The sequence below is a fragment of the Toxotes jaculatrix genome, chromosome 20 (assembly GCF_017976425.1).
Source record: "Toxotes jaculatrix isolate fToxJac2 chromosome 20, fToxJac2.pri, whole genome shotgun sequence".
Classification (NCBI taxonomy): domain Eukaryota; kingdom Metazoa; phylum Chordata; class Actinopteri; family Toxotidae; genus Toxotes; species Toxotes jaculatrix.
In genome coordinates, this window is record NC_054413.1 from 10076062 (window position 1) to 10099480 (window position 23419).

At 40.8% G+C, this 23419-nt stretch overlaps 1 protein-coding gene across 2 annotated transcripts in view; it reads left to right on the forward strand.

Moving 5' to 3' along the window:
* Positions 1-10443: 10443 nt before the first annotated feature.
* Positions 10444-23419, forward strand: part of dok6 (docking protein 6) — a 39779-nt gene continuing 26803 nt past the window's right edge. The window contains exon 1 of one of the 2 annotated variants that reach the window (XM_041065474.1): positions 10444-10527. In XM_041065474.1, coding sequence (XP_040921408.1) covers positions 10462-10527 — 66 coding nt within the window. In that variant the 5' untranslated portion in view covers positions 10444-10461. The remainder of the gene's footprint in view (positions 10528-23419) is intronic. The other variant, XM_041065473.1, reaches the window with a different exon arrangement.

The following is a 23419-nucleotide window of genomic DNA, read 5'->3' on the forward strand; positions in this document are numbered from 1 at the left end:
AGACTGAACCCAGGCACTCAGACTTCCAGGTCCATAGCTCCATTTGAGGGAGAAGCCTATACACTACACTGATGTGAAAGTCTCTCAGGATGTGACCCCCCTCTCCAGCCCCCCCCCCCCCCCACACCCTGAATACCTGTACCAGTTCTTCATTCAAACCATGGAAAGCGGAAGCATTTGATTTTAAATGTCCCAGATTTCCTCTCAGGCTCTGTCACCTGGGAGCGGAGTCGTCATTCCTCATTTGCTTCTGAGCAGCAGTGGAGTGAAATGACCGATCCATTATGGGTTCCACCGTATTGATGTCCGACAGTGTTATGATGTCTGGAAGGCTGCAATAGGTTTTGACTCAAGCTGCCAGTCTTTGTTATTCCCTAGACAAGTGCTACTAAATCTTGATGGGTTGAATATATAGCCCCTGGCCCTGGTGACACCAATGTGACAATATAAATGCAGTTTTGTTAAATGAATTTTCTAGTAGTAGGGAATAGTAATTACAATTTAATTTATGTTAGCAAATGTCATTGCACACGTGGTAAAATACATGCTACATTCATGCTGACCCTCACAGCCTGCGGAAAACAACTTTTTGGTCATGAATCATGGGAAAAGGGAGATATTGTGTGTGTGTGTAGGAGGTTGACATCTTCTATTCATTCTAACTGTATAGCTGCCCAAAAACACAAACACTCTGCATGAAAAACAACATCATGTTCAAACATGTGCGCATGTGCTTGCTCTCACGCGCTCATTCATTTACACTCTGACACATCATGTTTAGATTTAGACCAGTCACTTGTGATTGGCTGAGCTCCGCAGGAGAAGGGGCTGTGGAGTGATTGATAGGCCTTCTATGTGCACCCAGGTCCTGTGAGAGAAAAGAGAGGCATACATCAGACAGGTGTCAAAATTCACAGCAGGGTGTGGTGATAGGTGGCGTTCAGAGGCTCTGAAGAATGAAAGGCAAGAGGATGAGGAGGAGAGTGAAAGGGAGAAAATGCAGGACAGAGTGAAGGGCAGCAAGAAACCCTTAAGGCTATAGAAAACAGCGTGAAGTTTTGATTCTCTGACACCTTCATGAGCATGACATTGGAATACCATCTGCAGAGTGCCTTATCTTTTTCTAACTGTTAGAGTTTATGATAAGAATACAAAAATCAAGTTTCATAAGGTTTTGTTGGGGCAGTTTTTCAACATTGTTGGATGATATTAGTTTAAAAAAAATTGCTGTTGACTTCAAATAATTAAGGAAGAGGTCCAACATATTAGCCGATAGTGATAGATTATAGTGTGCCTTCATATGTGACCCACTAGATAGACAAGGGTGCATTAGGAGTAAACTGACAAAGCGACAGCCACGGGCCCATTAGGACCAAGGAGACCGAGTGCCGCGAAGACAGATGGGATGAAAGACAAGCTTGCAGCTAGCAGGGTTTTCACGGTGCCACCAGTGTTTTCACACTGTCGTTTAAAATAAGGAAGGCCATTAATAACCTCCTCACTGTGCTCTGCTCTGCTGCAGTCTGGCGCGTCTCACAGAGCTAAATGTGGCGCTGCATGGCAGCAGACTGGCAGACTGTGTCAAAAGAAACCATGTATACCTGAGGAGAGGGGAAGAAAAGAGAGGAGACAGACAGGGTTTATGTGTGCCTCTGCATTTGTTTGTGCTTTATGTGTTTATGTGTAAATTCGGGCTTAATTGTTCTTTTTTCACTTGTTTGTTTATGTGCCGCCTGTCCCACCATGGTTGGATGGGAATCAGATAGCTGTGATGCAGTCAGGGAAGCCGTCAGCACCAAGGTGAAAAGTTATGGTTGCCAGTGCTAATGACTGTGTTCCTTCTTGTCAAACCTTTACTTTGGCAGATGAACAAAACATAAAATTTGACAGGGAGTGGGTTTTTTCCCCTCACGATCCAAAAATATTACATGTACATAGCCACACTGTGAATGTGTTTTTGCAAAGATGGAGTGGGTACTTTGGTGGAGAAAAAATAAGCTTTTCCTGAGTGGCAAGGTGACTCATATAATTATTGAGTTATTTTAGGCCTCTATGCTTTTAAAACAAACCTCTGACAAATCTTAGACATTTGATTTATAATAACCATTCATTAGCAACTGGCTCTGCTGTGACTAACCCACCCAACTACAGAAGTGAAATTGAACATCTTTAAGCATGCGTTCAAATTGATGAGTCAGTCCATTCAGTTAGTGAATTCTACCGGAATACCAGATATTCAAACCGATACTTTAAATAGTGTCAGTCAGGAGCCAAAAGAGGGAAGGTTAAAGCTGTGTTGAATGTTTTCGAAGCATGGTTCTTTCTCTAAAGGAGGATCATTCCACCTTGAAACAAGAAAACTCAACTGAAAAAAAGATTGTCTTCAAATGTGTCCAGTTTTTCTCCCCAGAACTCTCAAGAGGCAAAGAAGCATGTGACATGGTTCTTTTACTGGACTGTGGTGTGAGCAGTGTGACCTAATACTGTCAAATCAATAGTTACCTTCATGTGAATGGCTATGGTATGCTGGTATAATCTGTAATGTGAGCATTAGCGGTGCCTATTGAATCCTAGGACAAAATAGCGCCATTTGAGTGTGCTGAAGTTACACCAGCTACACAATGTCAGCAACTCAGACTTGGCCAGTGTGTTGTACCAGGTTAATTGCAGGAGGCAGAAGGATCAAATAGTCCTTGTGTTTTAGAGTCCAACACAAACAAAGGAGGCTTTCCAAGAGAAAAGGTTCCCTTGTTTGACAGAAAATTAAGACACGTGAGCTTTTGCTGCAACAAGATTATTTTGTTCGAGCATACTCAGGTGAGTAAACCCAATTAAGAACATCTGGCAAAGGTACTCCTTGCAGATTATGCTAAACACAGTATTGTACATCTACATATTCACAAGTTGTACTATTTTCTCCCTCTTGAACACGACTATCTTTGTGTGCGCACAGTGTTGAACATACATTTCTGTTAGTGGCAACAATTTGCACACAAAAGACACTGACATTTGTATATATGGGCGTCAGTGAAACAGTTTTATGTGTTAGATGCAGATGTGGGCCACATGTAAAAGGCTTTCCTAAAACAAGCACTGCGGAACAGGGAAAGTTGTGCTTACAGTACCTCTCCAGGAGGGGCTGGCTGCCTCCCAGACTGCTCTGCTGTGAGATCTGCCCCTCAGAATAAATAATGACAAGTCTGAGTCAAATCTGGGCATTTAAAGGAACAAATTCAGATCTTTCATTTGGAGGAGTTTAAAGCCAATTTTTTTTAGCCTCCCAGTCGTCTCCAGGTACTTCAGAGGATCAATGTTTTCTTGCAGCCTTATTTTTACAAAGGGCAGTTTCTATAAGTTAGCTGTCTAACAGGGCCAAAGGTTTCCTGTTTATGCTCCAGATGTGGGTCAGCTAAGAATACATAACATAGCAATAACAACAAAATTGTAGCTCAGGAATGTGGCATCAATCTTCACACACAAAGCCATCCATAACAGAGGATATAGACTCAGTTTCAAAACAGAGTTTGCCTATCCAAGTTACAATCAGACAACCTGCGTGTAAAAAAAAAACTTGTTTGCAACGGAAAGGAAAATAAATGTCGAGAAAGAACTGGAACAGAGTATAAGATGCCTGGCAAGACAACAAGGAACAGTCTGAAAAGCTACATACAGTACAGTTGAGGGTCACGGAAAAACAATAAGGCCATGCATGGAAGAGAGGCACACACACTCCTTTGCAGTCAGTCATAATACAAGAAAGAGGAAGTGGGAGAGTTTTGGGCCAAGGCCTAGAGGGCCTAGGGGTAGTGGAAGAAGAGCACAGCATGAAAAATGAAAAATGAATAAACTCATGAAAAACTACAGTTCATAGTACTCTACCTCTAACGGAATCCCAAAATAAGTTTGTTTTCAAGTTTTGTGCAAGTCAGCAAAAAAAATATTCCTTTTGTAGCTTCCTGCAACACATGGCACAGTAGACAGACTTATGAGCAGTGGGTGACATACCAAACACAAGTCTGTGACAGGAGTGTACTACTGCATTTACATTGGGATCGTGGTCAGGGTGCACAGAGTGCAAAATAAAAAGAGGCGCAACGGATCGGGCGCCGATGATGGGCCGCAAAATCATGGAGGAGGCCGTCCCCGGTCTCTGACGTCATCGCTGACCTTTCATGTATTTACAGAGGAGGTTTGATTTCCACTCTTTTTCCATGCTCACACATGAGCCGTTGTGAAGCGAGCCCTGGAGGTAAAAGAGTAGCTTTGTCCCGACCTGGACGGTGAGCACTGGAGTCATGTGCTTCTGCCAATCCCGATGAAGGGCCCACAAGCCATGACCATTGAGAAAAGCACAAGCATCACCTGTTTTATATTAAATCAGTCAGATTAAATAAGGAAGGCAATAACCTGCAGCTCTCAAGGTGCAGTTTTAGCCAAATTTGACCCTGGGCTACTCTTATCATGCTTGTTAAAGGTGTTTTCAAACTGAGCAGAGGGTCAGGACCTTTTGCAAGGAAATTCATGAATCTGCGCTAAACCATTTGATGCTCATATTAAATGTGACAGGCAGTGATAAAGATATCCTCATCAGTATTTCAGAACCTAGCAACAACAAACTACAAAGCATCTTAGTTTGTGTGTAGATTTAAAATGCACATGATAAAGCACTTCCCCCCGTTACTGATTGGCTTTTGTTTTTATGCAGCAACATAAATCATCTGAGACGCAACTTATATGTTGCTCATTCATCACCTTATGAAATTTTTTGAACAAGTGTCTTATTATCATACAGTAGGAACATGAAGACATTTAAACAGCCCCTTCAAAGTACTCCTCCTTACGCTGCAGACAATATTGCCCTCTACAGGGCATACATATTAGTCACGCTTGTCTGTCGCCTTTCTTTTTTTTGGAGAGCCTGTGATGAGTTAAAGAGACACAGCGCCACATGTGCTGATGAATGTATAATTACACATTATTTAGAGAGATGGAGGATCAGGGGCTAAAGAGTGGCAGAGTGAGGAGGGAGAACATGGTTCACACCCATTAGACTACAGCATGTGTTGTTCTGGGGTGTCCTTTAGCATTAATCCCTGCTTAGTTTAACATGTAGTGCTCTGGTATAGAAATAAATACAGTGATGAAATTAACAGATCCAAAATAGCTTAAAAAGTAAGGACATCTACAACAAACATGATTCCAGTCTTCTAATGTCAAATGAATATGTTGACAACAAAAATAATAATGTTTTAACAATCTGAAATGGGATTTTAAAAACAATTAAGAGGCCTGATCAAAATGATAACTACAAAAGACCTGATGTGAATTAATCCTAGGAACATTGGCACTAATTTGTCAAGCGTCCCTGAGTATGAAAGACAATTAAAATGAATGAGATGGTCGCATGAAGGACCTGGTCAGTGATCCAAGACCAGTCACTCCTTCACTTTGAAACTTGATGAATTTAGCTTCTGGTTTCCAAATTAGCTGTGTTGCACAAAAAAAGAAAAAAAAAAGAAAAACAAGATAAAACAGGCCTCTCATCACTCTTGTGGAAGTGGAGTGAGGCACCCATTATGCTCCCCTATCTTGCACAAGGAGAACTGTGGATTCAGCCTCCCCCCCAGGTCGTTTTCTATGAGAAATGCCAAAGCAGCAGAACAGCTAAGTCTCCTGAGATCCAGTCATGGTTTCAGCCTCACTGTGACACAAGATGGACCCCAATTTAGGACACAAAGACTGGGTCATAACAGCAGGAGGTATAGCCTTTCCCTGGGACTGATCCATTTCTTTTCTGTTCATTGTGCCCATGCTTTTTCCTCGCTCTCTTCGCCCTATTTTTTTGTGTTTCCCCCTCTGCTTCACCCTCATCTGTGTGCATTTCTTTCCTGTTTTCCTCCCATCACTCCCTTTCCTCTCCATTCATTGTCCCCCATTAGCATAATGATCATTTGCGCACCTACGTAGTTTCCTTCTAAAGTTCATTTTCTGACTCATGCACTCATTTACAATTATAAATCTTCTCTGAATGCAAATGTACACGTTATCTCATTTTAGATGGCTAGAATTTAAAAAATGGACAATCATAAAAGGTATATCTGCTAGATTACCTTGCAAATTAATTTCCACAAGCATCCTCATCCTCAGCTCTTCAGACAAAAATTTTTTGGGGTTAATTTGGTAATGCAGGGAACCCTTGTAATAGGCTTATACGCTCTACTCATACACTCATCTGTGATTGAAGTAAAGGACCCTCTCAAATCGCCCACTCTCACGACTCACCTTCTGCAGAAGGACAGAGAGGCCCTCCAACCACTACTACTTCTAACTGTTATGGAGTAAATCACAAACATGTCATGGCCCAATCCTCTGGGACTACACACAACCTTAGCTGTCCTGTTGTGTGACTAACCAATGTCCTCCTTGCATGGCCAAGGACCCACTGAGCCCAAATCAGCCTACATCTCTTATTCTGAGAAATGGGCCTTTTTCCCCCCTCCTCTGTCCACACTTGCTTTTTTCCTCCAGGCATTGACATTTAATCAAACCCAAATCCCATTGTGCCTATTAACATATCAGGCTGATACGGGTTGCTGTAAAAAACTTGAGCACAGCAACCCGGAGCAGAACATTACCATAACTCTGCCTGTGTGATCTCTATTTTCTCTCCTCCGCCCACATGTAAAAATGCTTACCTGGCAAACAACTAAGCATGGAGAGGCATTTCTCTCCCTCTTCCACTCATTCACCCCGCTTATCTTTTTAGAATGTGTTAATTATTTAGCTGTTTGTGCTTGTGAACGTTTGCCAAATAGGACTGAGACAAGCTAAGCGTCTAATGCAAAAGCAATTTTAATATTTCACCAGACCATCAAAAATGATTTTAAGTTTACGTCTGCCTTGGCTGTGACTAAATAAACAGTTCAGGGTAGTTTTTAGGGTTGGTTAGTGCTTTAATGGATGACGCGGTTTCTCTGTGAGCAGCTCAGTCTTCCCAGTATTAATCATCATAGACAAGAAGGTACTTGGATAAGTGATGCGGAACGTCTATGAAAAATGGTGATGATTATGAGGTCAATATCTGATAAATTGCCATATTGGACAAGAGTTGTTTTCTACAGCTCAGCAGATACTGGCTGCTTTCCCCATGACCTTGGTGAAGGTCCCTCTGTTCTTGAGTGACTCTCAACACATCTGACCTTGTTGGCAGCCATTCATGTATGTCAGGGCCATATGTGGGTTTGTATGGCATCCTGAACACTGGGCATGCAGCCTCTCTACCTGAGACCAGCCAAGGCCAGTCTGGTTGTTGGTCTTGTGTCATGGCAGGAAATTACTTCCCCGAAACCAGGATAGTTCTCGGTAATGACAATCACCAGAGCACAATATTTAGTGCAGTGAAAAGACATTGTTGCTGTCAGCATTGTTTTTTCTTAGAGAGAGGATGACAACGCAGTGGGAATGGAACAGGGCCATGTTGTACAAAGAGGATTATGAAGACAAAACAACTTTGACAAGTCTGAAATTTGAGGACACTTCCAGGGAGATATGAAGACTATCAAAGTCAAGCTGTTTGTTCGAGAGGTGGCAGCTTGCTGTTTTGTGCGCCCTTGTGAATGTGATGAACATGACACAAAATACAGACATTGAGTTTTACCTCTGGACTCAAAAGCTGACACTTGACTGAACAGCACTTCTCAAAGCGGCAGCCATCTATGCCACACTGAACAAAAGCCCTCCTCTTTCTCAGCAGAGGAAATTTTCTTGCTGTGCAACACAACAAATAAATAAATTAGTATGAGCAATAGGATAATTGAGCAGAGCTACAAAAGACGGGCTGAGCTGGAACATTCGCGCCCTCATTTATAAAAGGAAATCTGTTCTCTGATGCTGCAACATTAATCTACGACGCTTTCTTATTGTTACATTGAAAAGTGTAAAATAAAGGAATCCGTCAAGAGGTATTCTGTGAGAAAAAGACTCTGATCTTCACTTAATCATATAGTTGTTTATATAATTCTGTTACATAAGCCACTTCTCGTCTCCACATTTTAATCAACATAAGTAATGGCAGTCTCTCATGTCAATACACCTGAGCCATCTGCTGTCTAATACCAAGGATTTCACTCTGTGCGATTGCACAACCCCAGCTACGCCTCTCACTATATCCCGATCAGGATTATAGCTTTGGCAGGGATCAAAATTTGTTTCTGTTCTTTTATTTCCAGGGCTTTTTGATTGCCAATCTTCAGCATTGTATCTACAGTATACAAGCTGCAGGCGGTGGTTATGAGCTTTGGACAGTGTGGTTCGCTTACAGTTTATTTGATCTTTTAATGGGGCACTGGACTATCTGGTTTTATTATTCAATATATCAAACAACATCAATTCAGGGCCACCTAATAATGACAAAACATGGTGCTTACACACTGGCAATCTCAAATTGTATTTCCTTATTAGCGGGCTGTCTGGTGAAAAATATGGAAATTATATTCAGACAGGTAATAACCAAAAGGCAAGGCACAAAGTGGGTTGCAAATTAGTCTAAACACTAAGCTCTGTCGTATATTTGCATATTTTCTTTGAACATATTGTTGGTGGGAAATGGGGAAGACAGAATTTGAATGGTTACTTCAGATTACAAAAGTTGCATCAAAATTCACTGAACAAGTAGCCTTGTTAATAACACTCTCTCATGTTGAGAGAGTCAAGATCAAGGCAAGCATCTTGATCTTGGCCTTGAGCACTTGCTTATACATGATTTTAATGATCAAAAGGATGAATGACATGTGCCCTAACTCAGTATATTCCAGGCCTCTAATTTGTTGCAAAATAATATACTGCTTTTACAGGCTGACTCCAGACACTACTGTGACCTATCAACCCTACACAACTATGCAAAGTAAAGTCCATTCTGTTCCGTTCCAGTATGGTCCATTCATTGATGAAATTCAGTCACAATCTATGGTGTCAAAAAATATCCTTGCTGCAGCTTACAATTGTAACTAACAATTAGTACATTTATCATCTATAAATCTATTTATCTATTATTATCAGCTAACGTGCTGTTTGTAATTTTGCTAATAATCTATTAATTCTTTAGTCCAAAAAATATCAGAAAATGGTTTTAAATGACCACCAGTGTTTCCTAAAACCCAAGGTGTTATTTTGTAAAAACCAACTCTTCAGAACTGAAAAGTAGACAGTTTACTATCACATAATATAAAAGCAGCAAATCCTCAGATTTTAGATGCTGGAATAATATGTGGCAGGTATTTCTTGAAAGGATTTATCAGTTATTAAAATGGTTTTCAATTATTTTGTTGCTTGATCATGTCACCCCCCCTAATACACAAATCTATATACAGCTGTCTCTTTATTGATATAATTCTATTTATAGCTAATAATCCAACCAAAATCTTGGTTAAATTCAGCAGCCATTGTGGCTATTTGTGACAGGATAACGTTAAATGCTAAAGTGTCATAGCACCACAGTTAGACTGGGAGTCAGCAAGCAAATGTTAGTACCTCATGTAACTGACTGTTCTGTTAAAAACCCAATTATTAATTGATCAGGAGGAATTATAATGTCAGTTGTAGAACAATATCCATCTAAAGTTAGCAAATGTCAGCAATGCTAACATTTGCTAACATGAGCCACCAGAAGCTAGTGGTCATGCTAGACTAAGTAAGGCTGTAAAACAATATGAACTAGAATACATTTGCTTATAAAATGAATAAAATTTTATTTGCAAGAGGAAGAAAGTGGTATTTCTTCATTCAAAGGTTTACAAAAGGCCACTTTAAAGATAAAAGTATATTTTAATAGGCTATAATTTCGTTCCAGAGATATAACTGCGATATTATGACTGAGCTCATTTTCACATAAATGACATGTGACCAAATGACCATGTACAAATATCAGTGGACTAATCCACTTGGCAACCCTAATTAGTTCGTTTCCAATTGAGCCTCTGGGGAAATAAGTCATTGTTCTGTTCACCCCAGCGACAGTAGCCTACTTACAATTTTAGGACAATAACAATGGTAAAAATATATTTACATACATTTTAAAAATAATCCAGATTAGAGCATAATAAGTGGTGGCCACCACCCTTGATTTAAAGATACCCCCTCCCGCCCTCCTTGTCATATATTCCCCCACCCCTTTCGGGGATGGTGTGGTCCAGGAAGCGCGCCTCTCCTCTGCTCTCCTCTCCTCTCCCGCATGAAGTGAATCAGCTGACGAATGGTATCTCCCTCCTCTCCCGGATGAATCGCGCCGCTGAAGCCGGGCAGCCTGAGCGCTGACACAGGAGCAGGTTGCCCACCGCTCGCTCTCCTCCCGCTGGATGTCGGACCGACCGATCCTTCAGTAACAGATTTCGCCACATAAAAAAAACAGAGGTTACTTTATTTTATTTTTCACCTCGGGCAGGAAGCTACCCGCTTCCCCTCACCATGGCTTCCAACTTCAACGACATAGTCAAACAGGGATACGTGAGGATACGGAGTAAGAAACTGGGGGTGAGTACTGTTGCACTTGCTGTCTTGCGCGGTGGAGGAGAAATAGGAGGAGGAGGAGGAGAATGTGGTGGTGTGGGATGAAGAGGAAGAGGAGTTCCAGTTGTTTGCCGTCTTTTAGCATCAGGGGCGGCTGGATTAAGAAAGAGGCTTTAATTGCTCCATAGGCAGCCGTCCTGCTGGGAGCTCTTCAAGAGGAAAAACAGATTAGAGCAGCACGGGCAGCGGCCAAGTTTCACTCAGTGCTTTGTGCAAAAATACTTCTGCTCGTACTGAGATGTTGGTAAAGTCTGGGTGATTGACAGCTCAGTGTCATGTGCATTTCATTGTGAATCATACGGCTTGTAACTTTATTTCCTCTGAGAAAGTTCTGGCAGTGTTAGGCTGCAAAATGTTTAGACGGATAACACACTTTTTCAAAAAGAATTGTAATTACATAGGAGTAAGAGTAAACTACCTATAAAGAGATAAAATGCCACAGCAAAAGGTTTATAATCTCACTTTTGATTGAGATATTCTGTAAAAGTATGAAGACATTAACCACACCATAACATTACAGTCTAATAAGGTCACTTACAACTGAGCGCCACAGGCGATACATCCTTTTATGACAGTGTCAGGAGCAAATTAACACGATGTCATATGAATTCCAGGATGGACAACATAATAGGAATACCGGGAATGCCGTTTATCACTGCACAAATGATCATCCGCCTATTATCAGTCAGCTCAGCCTTACTGTACTTTAACTCTCTTTTCAGCCTCGATGAATTATTCTCAGTAATGAAAAGTCTCGTTGAACTCCAGCTGATTCGGTGTGATTGCAGCTCCTCAATGCCACGATAATGGATTTCCATTGAGATACAGCAAGGAGAAAAATGGCTTAACAGCTTATATTGAAATGAATGATATATATTCAATTACGAGCGCCTTATTGTGTGACTCATAAAGCCATCTGCTTTTGTTCATACTTCCAGCTCATTATGCTAACAGAGCAGGCACACTCCCTCTCCTCTGATGAAGTGTGATGATGGAGGCTAATGATGTCTGCCTCCTCACATCATCACCTGGCTTCATCAACACTTTTCTACTATTGTTTGCTGCGATTGAGGCTTTTTCTGATTGCTTCTTTAGAGTTGTAATTGTTGAGTAAGAGAAACCGTCCCTGCTCCTAAAGGACTTGCACAACAACATTGTCCTGATATAACAAGTGAAATCACAACAACAACGCATTTGTTGTTGTTAACATACAAATTAACTCGCTCCTATACAGTTGGCTCAGTTTATTTACTTCTGGCATATGCTATTAGATAGACGCATTCAGAAAAAGAGGCTATGTGTGTGTGTGTGTGTGGGTGACTTTGCAAAGCTAGTGAGGATGCATGCTGTGTTTGCTGTGCTTAAGGTATGGATACCATATCTCTGCCAGTCCCACATCTCATCCTGCTGTTTGTGGAAAAAAAACAAAACAGTTTGTGTCCTGATCGCCCACTCCCTCAGCCCTTCCTCCGCTCACTGCTGTTTCATCATAGAAAAGCCATGCTGCGATGGCCTCAGAGGACCCCAGTGGGGGTAGACTGAAAATATTTATCTGTCCATGCCCGGGTTAGTTATTCCAAGCCAATTCTCATTCTGAATTAGACAGAAAAACAACAAAATGGAACAGGAATAGGTATGTGTTTGCCTCAATCAACAGGCATTGATACATCCCTGTGATTATTCCTCTCGTTTGATTAGTTTTTCTGTGGAGGGAAAAAACAAAAAACAAAAACAAAAAAGCTTCTTGGTGCTAAATAGCATAATTTCAAGTGAGAATTTTCATGATGTGTTTTTGAGAGAGATGAAGACCCAAATGTGTGTCAGATACACACATGTGTGGGCTGAATGGAATGATGCACATCTGGGGAGAAGGGATTTATATTCAGAGTTGGCTAAAATCCAAAAAGTCTTGTTTTGGAGCCCATTTGCAACATAACAAATATCATGTTTACTTTATTTTTGTCAAATTTTTTTTCTTTCCATTCATCGATGACTCAACAGCTCAGTAGTGTTTATGGCTCTGAGGAGAGACTTGAGGCATCATTATCCTGCTATGCCGTATGGAGTGTCTGAGCAGAGGGATAACTGGATACATGCAGACCCAGACTCAGATTTAGTAACATGCAAACGGAGATGCACTGCCCTCTTCACTTCTTCAGGAAAATACAGCCAAAAGGTGCAACACGAGAGCTCCCTCCAATGATCGATCCTGTCACTAGGGGTGGGTATCATTTGAAATGTGTCAGTACTCTGCCATGTGATACCTCAGTTTCTTAAATGATACCAAAACAGTCCTTTTTTTTTGATCCTTCACTTTGAAGAATTTGACATGATAATTGAAATAGGGCAGCTACTAAAGATTCGTTTCATTATGGATGAGCCTATCAATTATTTTCTTAATGAATGGATTAATTCTTTGTTATATAAATCAGAAAATAGACGAATACACTGATTGGTCACTAATTTTTTTCATCATTAGACGCCAGCTTTCAGTTTTTGGCAGTTTTTGATGATTATTGCTTCAGACACATTTTACATGTGGTACCAGTGAAGTACTGAGGTTCGATACCTAGCTCCACCCGTCAGAGCAGCTGGATGTGTCTTTTCAGATGAGAGAGGTCCTGGGTGTTTTTCCTCCTCATGTGATGGTTATTTAACGTGTTTTTTTTAGTGTTTAAAGGTCTTTCAAATATCACATATCAAGACTTTGCATCACAGTTGACCTTCTAATGCTCCCACCTCAGTCTCTATTGTAATGCTGTGTCATTTAAAGTGTATTATACATTATTTTTTATTAGAAAGTAGTACAGCTGAACGGTTCTCTTTATGCAGTGTGCATTAAAGTGGCCACACCAGTGCCAACAGCTTTGGCTGTATTCATCAGCATCCGTCAATATGATTGGCTCATTTCCAAACCCCATCATGTGTGAAGGTTGAGGCCACGAGGTCAGGCCTGTGTTCTGCAGAGTGATCAAAATTACCAACCAGGGCACTTTCTCTCCTTTCTCTTTCTCTTTTTTTTGTCTTTTTGCTTTCTCCTGGGACATTTGTTTTCTTTTTCCACTGACATGAATAGCAACGATTTCCTACATTAGCTTCTTTGTCTCTTTGTTGGCTGAGGAGACAACGGTGCAGTGTTCTTGAATGCACAAGTAGTCTCTCTCTCCTCTCCTCTCTCACATCCCCCTCCTCTTCCTCACCTTACCACCCATTCTCTCACCTCCCGTCCCCCAGCGTCTCACCTGTACTCCCCGCACTTCACAGTGTCTCCCTCATCTCTTCTCCCCTACTTTATCTCTCCTCTTCTTTTCTTTCCCCTTTATCTGGCTATCTCCCTCACCTCATCCCCCTTTCTCTCTCACCTTTCTCTCCTTCACTGGTTCGCAGACAGTTGAGAGACTGAGCACAAAAGCATCCTATTCATCACCCCACGCTGCACCCTCCATAACCCCAACAGGCTATTCCCCCTGACACTGTGCAAAGGCTCAGACACACACACACACACACACACACACATGCGCACACATACACATTCACACAAATTGGCTTGGTTCGGCATTGAAGAATTGGCACACACATGCATCCGACAAACAAGTAAACAATCTGCTGCCAGAGAACAGTGTGTGGATTCTCAATTAATTTTAATCCCGTGGCTTTGTACCATACAGTGTTTTTTTTTTTTTTTTTACTACATGAAGACAAACTAAATGCCCACAAGAGCCAAAAACAAGTGAAGTGTCTCCGCAAAGAGAAAAACATAAAATCTGGCAGTGTCTGAGAAACAGCAGTAGTGATATTGCCATCATCCGTGTGGCTCTTTCTTTTTCCTTTCAGTGGAAAACGGCTGATGCTATCAGTTGGACTCCTCTTGAAAAGCCGAATAACATGACCTTTGAGTAATTTGTGTGTCAGTCTCAGTCCAGGTACATGTTTCCCAGGTTTAGGATCACTGTGGTAAATAGAAAAGGTCAGCTGTTTAATATTTTCGCCCCCCACCCACCCCCAGTCTGTCTAACTTTTCTTTGAGCCTTAACAAAAACGGTAATTTTAAGTTTGCTGCAGGTCAGCCTGTCTGCCATTCATTCTCTCTCCATTCACAAACATGTTTTGACACTTCAAAGGAGCCGTAGATCCGATGCTTGCTCAGAGGCAGATATGTAATATAGAACGCAGAGCATTTCACGTGTAGACTTCACACACAGATAGGTTCTTGTTCAAATTTTGTTTCACGCCACAGTAACATCGCAGTATTTTTACCGAGATAAACAGTACACACAACAAACTCAACACTGACTTCTTTTAAACACAAACAAATGTATAGTAGAACCACAAGATTATCATTTTACTTAATTTCAGATATTTAAAGTTACTATAATTAGTATTTCTTCAGTAGCAATGGACCTCATGACTACGTGTAATGTGAAGGATGTCACAGGGCTCCATAGCAGCTTGCAGCTCATGTTTTTGATTCACTCTCACTGCTCTCATAGTGTTGTTTTCAGACAGGGGCAGTAAGTGGCAAGGGAAAAAAAGCAGACAAAAATATAATCATATATTTTGCAAGGTAAGACGACTTTACCTTGTACTCAACTTGATATTGTTTTGGTGTCCAATAGTGGACCAAATCCCCAGATTCCCAGTGCAGTTCACTGTTGATATTTTGTGACTTGACTATGAAGTGCCACTGAGCATCTTAAAACCAGGGAGTCTGATATCATTGTGTTGGACTGGACTTCCCTGGTCTCCTTTAATTTCAAAGCACCCCCCCCTCCAAAAAAAAAAAAAAGATTAAAACCAGCAAACTAACCAACAAACACAGATCTTAAAAATATACATGTACTCTTTATATAATACATAGCTAACTGGAACTTGCATGAAGAATAAAATTACAAAGTTACAAAGTTGTTCTCTAATGCCGTCCAAGTGCAGTTATGAGAGCGCCTTGGTCAAACCGCAACATTAAATGTCAAAGCAGAAAACACATTAAAAATGCATTATGTCTGGCCCGGAATGAGGAGAAGTGAAAATACAATCAGCCAAAAGTGTGGATGTAAACAAATAATGCAGACTGAGAGCTTAAGTTATTCATCATTTTAACACAAGGATATCATTTGCAGAAAGATGGGCTACAGTCCTGTTTATCGATTTACTGAAGCGATTTTGGGTCTTAAAATTACTTTTTTATGAGCGAACCATTTCACAGTCTTGGGTGTTCGTATAGTTTGTTTTGGGGAAAATAACTGTGCGTAATTTACAGACTGTGCATGTGTGTGACGATTACTGCAGCACAGGACTTATTAGAATCTTTCCACTCTTGGTCCTTTAGGAGATTTTTGCAAAGTTTAATATGTAGGTTTTAATGTACAGTACTTTTGTTACAGTGTTCCATAGCACAATACGTCAGACGCTGAGAGCAAGGAATACTGGTAATTTGTTGTGACTGTTTTTCAATGCATCAAATTACATGGTGTAATACTCCTACCAGCTATACTGGCTCATGGTTAGAAACTTATTATGACTGTTTACTCATGTGATAAATGTAAAATCCATGTATCTATCCATCTTTGCTCGATTGGGAAAGAAATGATGTTAATGCCACAGTTGAAGGTTGACCGATCCACTTATAACTTAAATCATTAGTTGTTCAATCATTAAATCGATCTACAGGAAATTTGCAACTATTCTGCTAATTGATGAATTGTTTTTCGCTGTTTTATATTATCGTGAAATGAATATCTTTGGAATAAGACAAAACAAGCAATTTGAAGACGGCACCTCGGGGTCAAAGAAATTGTGTTAAGCATTTTCTTACTATTTTTTGACATTTCACAAACTAACCAATTAAGTGACTAATGGAGAAAGTAATTGGCAAATTAATCAATAAAGAAAACTAACATCAGTTGCAGTCCTTTCCTTTCCTTACTTTTTAAATTGCTGATGCAAAAAGCACAACACAAAATATTTTAAATAAATTCAGTGGCAACTTTAAGGCTTTTCCACTTGCAATCAATTTCAAGCAACACACAGTAAACAACTTCCAAGCCATCTGCAGCAGCTCACTCATTACAGATCCTCCACCACTGAACAAAAGGCATTTTTTTTTTTTTTTTTTTTTTTTTTACAAATTCCCTTTTCAGTGAGGATGCCTCAACTTTGACTCCTACCTTTTAAAATCTTATGGGGAAAAAAACACTTACTGCATCTATGATGGCTGCCATTAAGTGACAATAAAAAAAAAAAAAGGTCTCTTATGCTGTTTCCAAAAATCTCACTGAAGAACTAAAAAAAATTGAAATGTGAGATTTCGGAGACCTTTAAGACCTGATTCCAGGCCTGCAGAGAAAAATTACATTACAGTGGTCACTGTAAGGTAACAGTGCAAATAAAGCAGTTTTTTGTCCTTTTGGTCATTAGATATCAGGATAAAATCAAGAGAAATTACTCCAAAAGTACTTTTCTGGACTCCTTACTGTTTTCTTCTCATCTGTGTCTACTATAACTCAGTCCATTATCTATTATTATTTCTTTTTTGTCTATCTAAGCTCTATTCAACTTACAAGTGGGTATTTGTTTCCAGCGACCAGTGGCCTTTATGTGGACAACGTGTATTGTATTGGTGTGTGGGTATGTTCCCTCATGTTGGCGCACAAGCACTCACCAAAGCAGAGGCAAAGAAGTGGAGAACAATGTGTCTACTGTCCAAGATGGCATGGCCATTTAAGATAGGATTCTGCCACTTTCATGCACTCACTATTAACAATGAGAGGCCGTGCAGAATGGTGGATGTCCAGAGGTTTTTCAACCCAGGAACTGTAACTTGACCTGTGGCAATTGAGACTTCCAAACAACGTGGATTTATGTGATCGAAAAGAAAAGAAATCAGATTATATCAGCTAGCAAATCATCAGATTTTTACATCCAGTGGCCACAATTAGCTGTGTTCTCTACTCCATCTTTCTTATTGCCAAAAAGAAACTGAAACTGTAGCTGATAGAGGATTTTTAATATGCCTTGTTTTGTTTATGATTTGATTTGGGCCTTGTGGGTGCATGTAGCCCACTTTCAGCTCCTCCTTTCTTGATAGATGTTTTTGGACTCGCCGCATTAATTCACAGATATGCAGGGTTATACATTGTGTGGTCATTTATTCCTTTGGTTTCCATCAGCTTCCTCCATCAGACAAAGACCTGAAGACAAATTACCAGCTCTTATTGGCCCTGATGAATTGCATCTCTAGCAGGATATGGGAACAACAGCCCAATAGTCGTTATTCATTGTGAAAAATGTGCCTCTATTATATAGTCGCTTTCATAAATAAATCTCTGCCCAGTCCTCACTTGAACATTTCACATCATTGATTCCCGTTGTTCCTAATTATCAAAAAAGCTTTTTGTCGTGAACAGGGACAAATGTTGTTATTAGTGGTTAGTAATGTCTAAAACCCGATTGATTAAGTAATGCGCCATAAAAAGACCGGTGGCTAATAATGCCCCATTGTATGAACACTCTCTTTTTTTGTCCTCAGTTTCATGCTCGCAGAATACTGGACAGAACTTTAGTTTAATTCCCTACCACTTTTTTTTCTTTTTCTCCCTCTTTCTGTCTCAGTCTTGTTTTCTGTCCCCCCTGCTTGAAATCCATTCACAAACACATTTTACACCAAGGCGGCACTGTCCATAACAGCTTTGTGTTCCCAATGTTTTCTGATGAGCTGCTTTGTAAAGTGCAAAGTTCTCTAATCCCATCGGGGGAGAAGTCACAGCTCAGTAGAAGAGGTCTCTCTTCATGGCTATTTAATCTTTCCAATCCCAGCAGACCCTGCACCCTGACAACACACACAACGCTTGATTCAACACTGTATAAGCAAAAATAGAAAGAACAGCCATATTATCTGAGCACGTTTTGATTTTTCTTCCATTTTTCTTTTTTTACTCGCTTTATTTTTTTAGCCATGCTATCAGTGATGGATGGCAGTGTCAGTCTGTTGTGGGTTAGTCCACCACTTTGGTCCAGATGGAATAGCTCAACAACTATTGGATGGATGGGAATAGAATTCTGTACAGACATTCGTGGTCCCCTGAGGATGAAACCTACAGACTTTGTTGATGCTGTGACTTTTCCTCGAGTGCCAACATGATGTTCATATTTTTGGTTTTGGAGTGAAATATCTGGATTACTGGATGGGTTGCCATGAAATGTGGTATGGGATGAATCATATTCCTCTCAGGATGAATTGTAATTCCCTTAACATTTCATGTAGAACCATCATTGGGTCAAATTTTTAATTTCTCCAGTACTTTGACAAAATACCCACAAGCCTCAGCTATACCTGGTGAACATAGTAAACATGTCATGTCATCATCTGCCGCTTATGTGGATCTGGGCCCAGGTCAAAGGGGAGACTGCCACCCAGTTCACAATGCACCGAAGTCCTATGGCACCTCCTACGGGTGTTGGCCCAATGGGAGGCGGTGCCTCCCGGTGTGGGGCTCAAACCCACGATGATGGTAAACATTGTACCTGCTAAACTCCGTCATGCCATTGTGAGCATGCTATCACCATGTTAGCATGCTAATGTTAGCATTAAGCTCAAAGCACTGCCGTGCCTAAGTGGTGTTTAGCACAGCGTTACAGAGCCGCTAGCATGACTGTAGCCTCTTGTTATGTATTAAGTCTACAACTAATCATTTAAACAAATGAATACATTAAAAGCCGCAATAAGCAAAAGCTAATACATAACTGCCAAATAATGAAAAGCTTCCTGTCCTGTTTTGTAGGTTGGTGACTGTATAATTTTACGGGTAGTTACTGTGAATGAAAGCACTACAGTGCTCCACATCATGATCAAACATTAAAGCCCTAGATTGTACCCACCTTTTTCCTCTATAGATAAAGTGTCTATCTGAGCCCAATTTGCTTAATTTTAGCCTTGTGTTACGGCTTTCTCTCACATCAGTGAGTATTTGGAAATTCAAAACTATTCCAGCTCTCTCTGTGATGAGGTGCCATTGAGAGATTTCCCCCACTTGCTTCTGACAGTGAGCTGAGGACAGACTGTTGACTCAGAACATTTACTCAAGCCGTTAAATACAAAGACGTTAAATTTCGGCAGGTGCTAACAGTCATTTGGCTGTTCCTGCTAAATCGCACAGAATGCTGTCACTGTTGTCAGGAAGTGGGTTAACAAAGGATGTGTCTCTCAGCAGTGTTTTACAAGAGAATCTTAGCTCTTTTCTCTAGTTTTGATAAAGATGTTTTCAATAAAGTTGGTGAATAAATTATATTTTGGAGCTGATTCAGTGATTCTGTGGCTGAAATATGACCTATGGTATTTCAATAATGTCCATTTACCGTTAGATTAACTCCCTTAATAATGTTAGCTGTGTGATTATGAAAGGTGAATGTATTTTGCTCCATATTCAAGTCAATCTGATCCACATATTTCACTTCCCACACGGGGCTCGGGCTTCACAGTTCTCTGTGGTACAGTATTGCTACATTGTGCAGATACACTGGAGACTCACCTATAAAACACCAGGCCTAGAGGAATCTATCATAGCTCCATTAACACTTCTGCTTCATCCTCCTCTCCTCGCCTTCCTCCCCTCATTAATCAAAAGACCAGCCCTCGGGGCTCTACTCTGCAGCTAAGCTCACTTTCAATGTGTGTGTCTGTGTGCATGTGTATATACAGTATATGGACATTGTGTTTATGTGTATTTGCATATGTGTACATGCATGGTGTCAGTGTGTGTGCGCAGATATGTGAAGATGCCCAGCTTCTCTGCCTTTAAAGGTAGGACTAAATATCTGAAAAAAAGAAATTAAGATCCATCAGAGATTGCCTCAGATGTTGTTGTCAGTATGTGTAGTCTTATGATAACAGTCCGTCATCCATTTCAAACTGCCTCCGGAGTCAATTTAGTCATTATGTCATCTGGAGAAACTGTATGAAATCAGGGTCTCAGAGGTGAGTTGTCAAATGTGACAAGCACACTTGTGTGTACTGTATCAAAAGTGGACCAGATGAAGTTGTACTAAGAAAAAAAAAGTTCCACCTACCTTTTTATATTTGAATCATGATCTATAATGAGTTCTTCTCCTGCTGTTACCTTTCATCAGCCTGCTTGCCAAGCACATTCAGTACAGTGTGCAGCCAAAGATAGCCTCAGCTGTGTGTTTATGTGTGTTAAGGGGCTTGTCTTTGTATGTGTGTTCTTAATTTACCCAATGCGGTGCATAGGTAAACATTATTACAGTCTTACTTAAAAATAAATAAATAAATAAAATAAAATATTACACCTTATCCGCTTGAAATGCAAGCAAATAGCCTTGCTGAATAATGTAAATTTGCTCAAGCTGTCGACTAAACAAGACTTTTTATGTGTCACTAATTGTTAAGTGCTGTATTATTAATGTGCTGATACTTAAAAAAAAAAAAAAAAACCTTGACCTTGGAGTTGTGTGTAAGTGGGTAAAAAAAAGCAGGCAGTTCATGTCACCCGCCTGTGTGGGAGCAATGTTTGTTTCTGTTTGTTTGGAGATGAGTTTGTACCCTCCACTCTCCTTCCCTCCCTCTCTCTGTCTCAGGGGAGTTCTTTTAATAGTAAGGAGGTGACAGTTTACCTCTCGCTGCGCACCGGGGTGACAGTTTGGTACCTGCCCAGCGCCGCATGAAAGGCTACAGCTGACTCAATGAGTTGCATGCAAAAACGGCCTCCTTTGTAAATTTGCACTCCATTCTAATGAGCCGAATTGACCTCAAGTGTAGGCCAAGGCAATTCGGTCCCCTTTCTATTACACATCTTTTAATATTTCCCCAAGAATTATGGTTCAGGGAATGAATTTTGGATAAAGTCTGCCAAGAGAAATGGAGTGCACAATGGTAGCCTTGGCAGTGGCACTTTGAGCAGATCATTTAAAGGTCATAATGGGGAAAATAATGGCTCTTAAGAGACATAAAACAACTGAAAACATGAGGTTAGTGGACAAAGATTTGGAATGAAATATCTATTAGAAGAAAGAGGAAGTTAATAAGGCAAACTTTTGACCCTTCATGAATCGTAGCTGGGGCCTGATATGCCAGCAGATTTGGATTTAACTAATTTAACAAAAGGAAATTTGAAGTGAGAGCAGACATTTGGGTCAACATTAACTGGTGTTACCCCACTCCCTCCCCACTCACACATACACACACACACACACACCTCCCTCCTTCCCCTCGTTCGCTCTCATTTCAGAAAAATGTCTGTTGTACAAAGTGATAATTGCATTCCTCAATGATTTCATGGTGAGACACACAGTGACAGCGAATCACAGCCCACTTAATCCAAGGGAGTGTGTTCTTTGGAAGGAAATGAGACAAAAACAATATGACAAACTTCATCGGACCCTGTTCCTTGACATAAAAAGTGCACTTCCACATTTCCCTCCCTCGCACACATGTGGGCTTATTCCCCTAGTCTCCTCTTTGATTTGCAGACCAAATGTGGCTGAGTCAAGTTAGTTCCAGCAAGCACAAATCTCTTGCTTTCTGGTTGTGAGGGAACAGTTGTTGCAGACACAGAGCCTGCTGCTCTCCCAGCTAACCATATCAGAGAAACAGCCCGAACATCAGTGAGCGAGTACCTCTTTAGAATTAATCCTCGAAGGGGTGGAGGGGTGAGGGGGGGTGGGTGGGTGGCTGCACCAATGCATGAGGATTACTGCTTTTAGGGCTTCTGATGAAATTCACATAACAAACACTTGCACAAAGTGTCCTGGAAAACGCTCTGCGTTTCGTAATATCCTGCTAAAACGTGCAAATATTTGCCGGACCACCGCGCACTGTTCTTTGCCTCATTCAGTTTCACAGCCTTTTATTGATGTGATAATCAAGTGGTCAGCTAATGGTAATTAAGCTAGTCAATAGGTGCAGTTGCATCATGGCTGTGGGCAAGAGCTCCTTTCATCCTCTTACTTTATATTCTCTCCCCACACAGGCAAGTCGGTCACTTCTGAGGAACTGGTTTTCGGTTTCCATGTAGCAACGCCTCACCTGTTGGCCTACATGCTAATTTTGCTCCAGTGCAAGCCGCTGGCGACGCGAGCACCAACATACTAAAGTGAAAAATAAGGCTTTCCCTGTATTACAGCCAGACCTAGACTGAGTTTTGTGCTTTTTTGCATTCAGGCCGTATTCTCCTTCATTTATGGATTTAGTTCAGTTTTAACATTCAGCCCGGCTAGAGGATACACAGTGGTGGACAAGTCATCCAGTCTTAAAAAGAAAATAAAACTGCTCTGTATGGCTTGCTCTCTGTGTATGCTGGTCTCAGTGTGCTCGTCGACGAGGGTATTCTGCCATACTCAAATCCGTCTTTGTCTGCGTGTTATTGTCTGTGAACGCTCCAGCCTTGTACATGGATTAAATGGAAATTGCTCTTTGTGTGTTTATGTGTGTGTGTGTGTGTGCGTGCACGTGTGTGTAGAGGATTGCTGACTAAAGCTGTAATACATAAAGAGGTTTGGATGAGGGATGGTTTAAAGACCAGGCAATTGTAATAATGATGACTTAAAGCAAAATTGTCCCACTGTAAAAATGTTTTACACATGCATGCGAGTCCTCTGCAGCCTTGTATACTGTAGGAAACTCTGCCTGCCAACCTCAGTGTCACTAGAATCAATAGTGGCCAAAATATACGATGGAATAACTTCACCACACTGGAGTAAGCAACATTATAAAGCTGTAGTGGTAGATTATGGGATTATGATTGCTGTGTAATCCTTTGTCCTCTCCTTTCCTGTAAAAACAAAATATTTCCTCTCCCTAAACCTTTGTCAAGTTTGACCCTGTCCATGCCCAGTATTTTGAAAG